At 37.9% G+C, this 2,094-nt stretch overlaps 1 protein-coding gene across 1 annotated transcript; it reads left to right on the forward strand.

The window, feature by feature from the left end:
- Window positions 1-557: 557 nt before the first annotated feature.
- Window positions 558-1,762, forward strand: LOC111804313 (dof zinc finger protein DOF3.6). The gene is made up of 2 exons (XM_023689072.2): window positions 558-1,055; window positions 1,226-1,762. The coding sequence occupies exons 1-2, from the start codon at window positions 641-643 to the stop codon at window positions 1,561-1,563; spliced, it is 753 nt and encodes a 250-aa protein (XP_023544840.2). The 5' UTR covers window positions 558-640; the 3' UTR covers window positions 1,564-1,762.
- The last annotated feature ends 332 nt before the right edge of the window (window positions 1,763-2,094 follow it).

Here is a 2,094-nt window from a genome sequence, read left to right on the forward strand (position 1 = left end):
TTGTGGTTTCATGCATGACTAGGAATATATTAAGTTGAATATATAAATAAATTATACTGTCATAGGCGCTAGCTCTATGTCGCGATCATACTTGCCCTAGATGTGTTGTTTATGCCACATGTCGAATGTCCCGGTCATGCTTGTCCATCCACATTCCCCTTCCAAACCCTTTTTACATGCTTTCATCTTAGATAGGTCTTTATTATTTCACGTTGTGTCAATATAAACGTGTAGAACATTGTTCACCAAAATCATGTATTATAAGGAAGATATGACTAGTCGTCACTTCTTCCTACTCGGGCTATATGCTATCAAAACCGTTTTTTTAGAATATTTCTCTCAATCGTGATTCGAGACTCGAACATACGTTGATGTTATCTACAAAGTCTAAATTTCTTAGGCATGTTCGTTGAGTTAGAACAAGTGCTACACAGTTATTGTCCCGTTATCGTAAGAGTGCGATTGTGACGCTAATTATTGATTAAGAAACGAGAACCCTAAAGAAAAAACAAAGCAATAATTACAAAAAGAGAAAATTAGTGAGAATGTATAAAGAATAATGACATGAAACTTTCTCTCTCCCCCTCTTTCCCTCTCTCTCTCTCTCTAAAAACCCATCAAAGCTTTTACAAACCCATCAATGGTGTTTCCCTCTCACCCATCTAATTATCTTGATCCAACAACCCATCAATGGCAACATCAAATCCCAACCCATCAATCTGGGACCAGTTTTCAGCTCGTGTCGCCGCCACGGGCGCCGCCACAAGTCCGCCCCGGCTCGATGGTGGATCGTGCCCGAATGGCGAACCTGCCGGTGCCGGAAACAGCCCTGAAATGTCCAAGATGTGAATCAACTAACACAAAGTTTTGTTATTTCAACAACTATAGCCTCTCTCAGCCACGCCACTTTTGCAAGACCTGCCGTCGTTACTGGACCCGTGGTGGCGCCCTTAGAAGTGTCCCGGTCGGCGGCGGCTACCGCCGGAATAATAAAAGAACCAAAAGTACCTCTAAATCTCCGGTTAACTCTCAATGCCAACCGACGACTATTACTGGTACTTTCTTATACAAACTCATGATATCTTCAATTATCGACTTTAACCGTCGAATATTTTTATTTTTCAATAATATGTGGAGACGAAGATTCGAAAATTTAATATTTTGGTCGAGATTATTATAATTTCACGAGCAAATTAAATTAAAATAAATTTACATCAAATTTCAGAGATTTCAGGAGGAGAAACAATGAGATTAAATTACATACAAAATGAAGGAGGTATGGATTCAACTCATCCCCCCATTGGGATAACAAGCTTCTTAGGGTTTGATCAAATTCAATGGCGGCCACAGCTTCAGCTACACCGAACGCAGCCAGCTCGGTTACTCGGAAACGGTGGTGGTGGTGGTGGTGGCGACGCATCGTCGAGCTATAGCATTGTCGGGAAGATGGAAGCGACGAAAATGGAGGACGATGGAGAACACCATGTGAATGTGGGAAAGCCATTTTGGGATCGCCATTATTGGAATGCTTTTAATCCTTCATCTTCTTCTTCCCATTTATGAGGGTTTGATGATCTCTTTCATTAACAACTTTGGATCTTTTTTTTGTTCGTAACTTAGGGTTTCATGTTGAAGAACTCTTTTGGGTCGTTTTTAAATGTGAAGAGAGTGCTTCGATTTATATATTTGATTGTGTTTTTCGTAAAGTTTAAGATTTAGATTTAACATATCTGCTCGTAAAAAATCTCGAGCCTGATCTCTCATGAGGTGATGACGATGATCTCTCGTGAGGTGATGACGATGTTATAGATTCATTTGATAATATTCTCGTTTTTTTCTTATTTAATTTATGAGTGTTTTAGAAAATTATAAATGAAAACCATTTGTATAAATTTTAGATATATCTAAAAGAAAATAAAAAAAATTAAGCCTAAAAGATATAAATAATAAATGAAAATCCTTTTTATGAGTAACGCACCGGTTCGAAACGAGGAATATAATCAAAGTTTTACTTTTACCTCCAAACTGATTGGAAATAAAGGTCTAATTTGGTCGTATTTTTCAAGAAAAACAGTAAATTAATAATAATTACTG

The sequence above is a fragment of the Cucurbita pepo genome, chromosome 10, assembly GCF_057944985.1.
Source record: "Cucurbita pepo subsp. pepo isolate OVF chromosome 10, ASM5794498v1, whole genome shotgun sequence".
Classification (NCBI taxonomy): Eukaryota; Viridiplantae; Streptophyta; class Magnoliopsida; order Cucurbitales; family Cucurbitaceae; genus Cucurbita; species Cucurbita pepo.

Excerpts from the sequence above, each read along its gene's own strand:
- LOC111804313 (XM_023689072.2), top strand. The coding sequence starts at position 641 with ATGGTGTTTCCCTCTCACCCATCTAATTATCTTGATCCAACAACCCAT. Across the intron at positions 1,056-1,225 it reads CCAACCGACGACTATTACTG|AGATTTCAGGAGGAGAAACA; the intron begins GTACTTTCTTAT and ends ATCAAATTTCAG.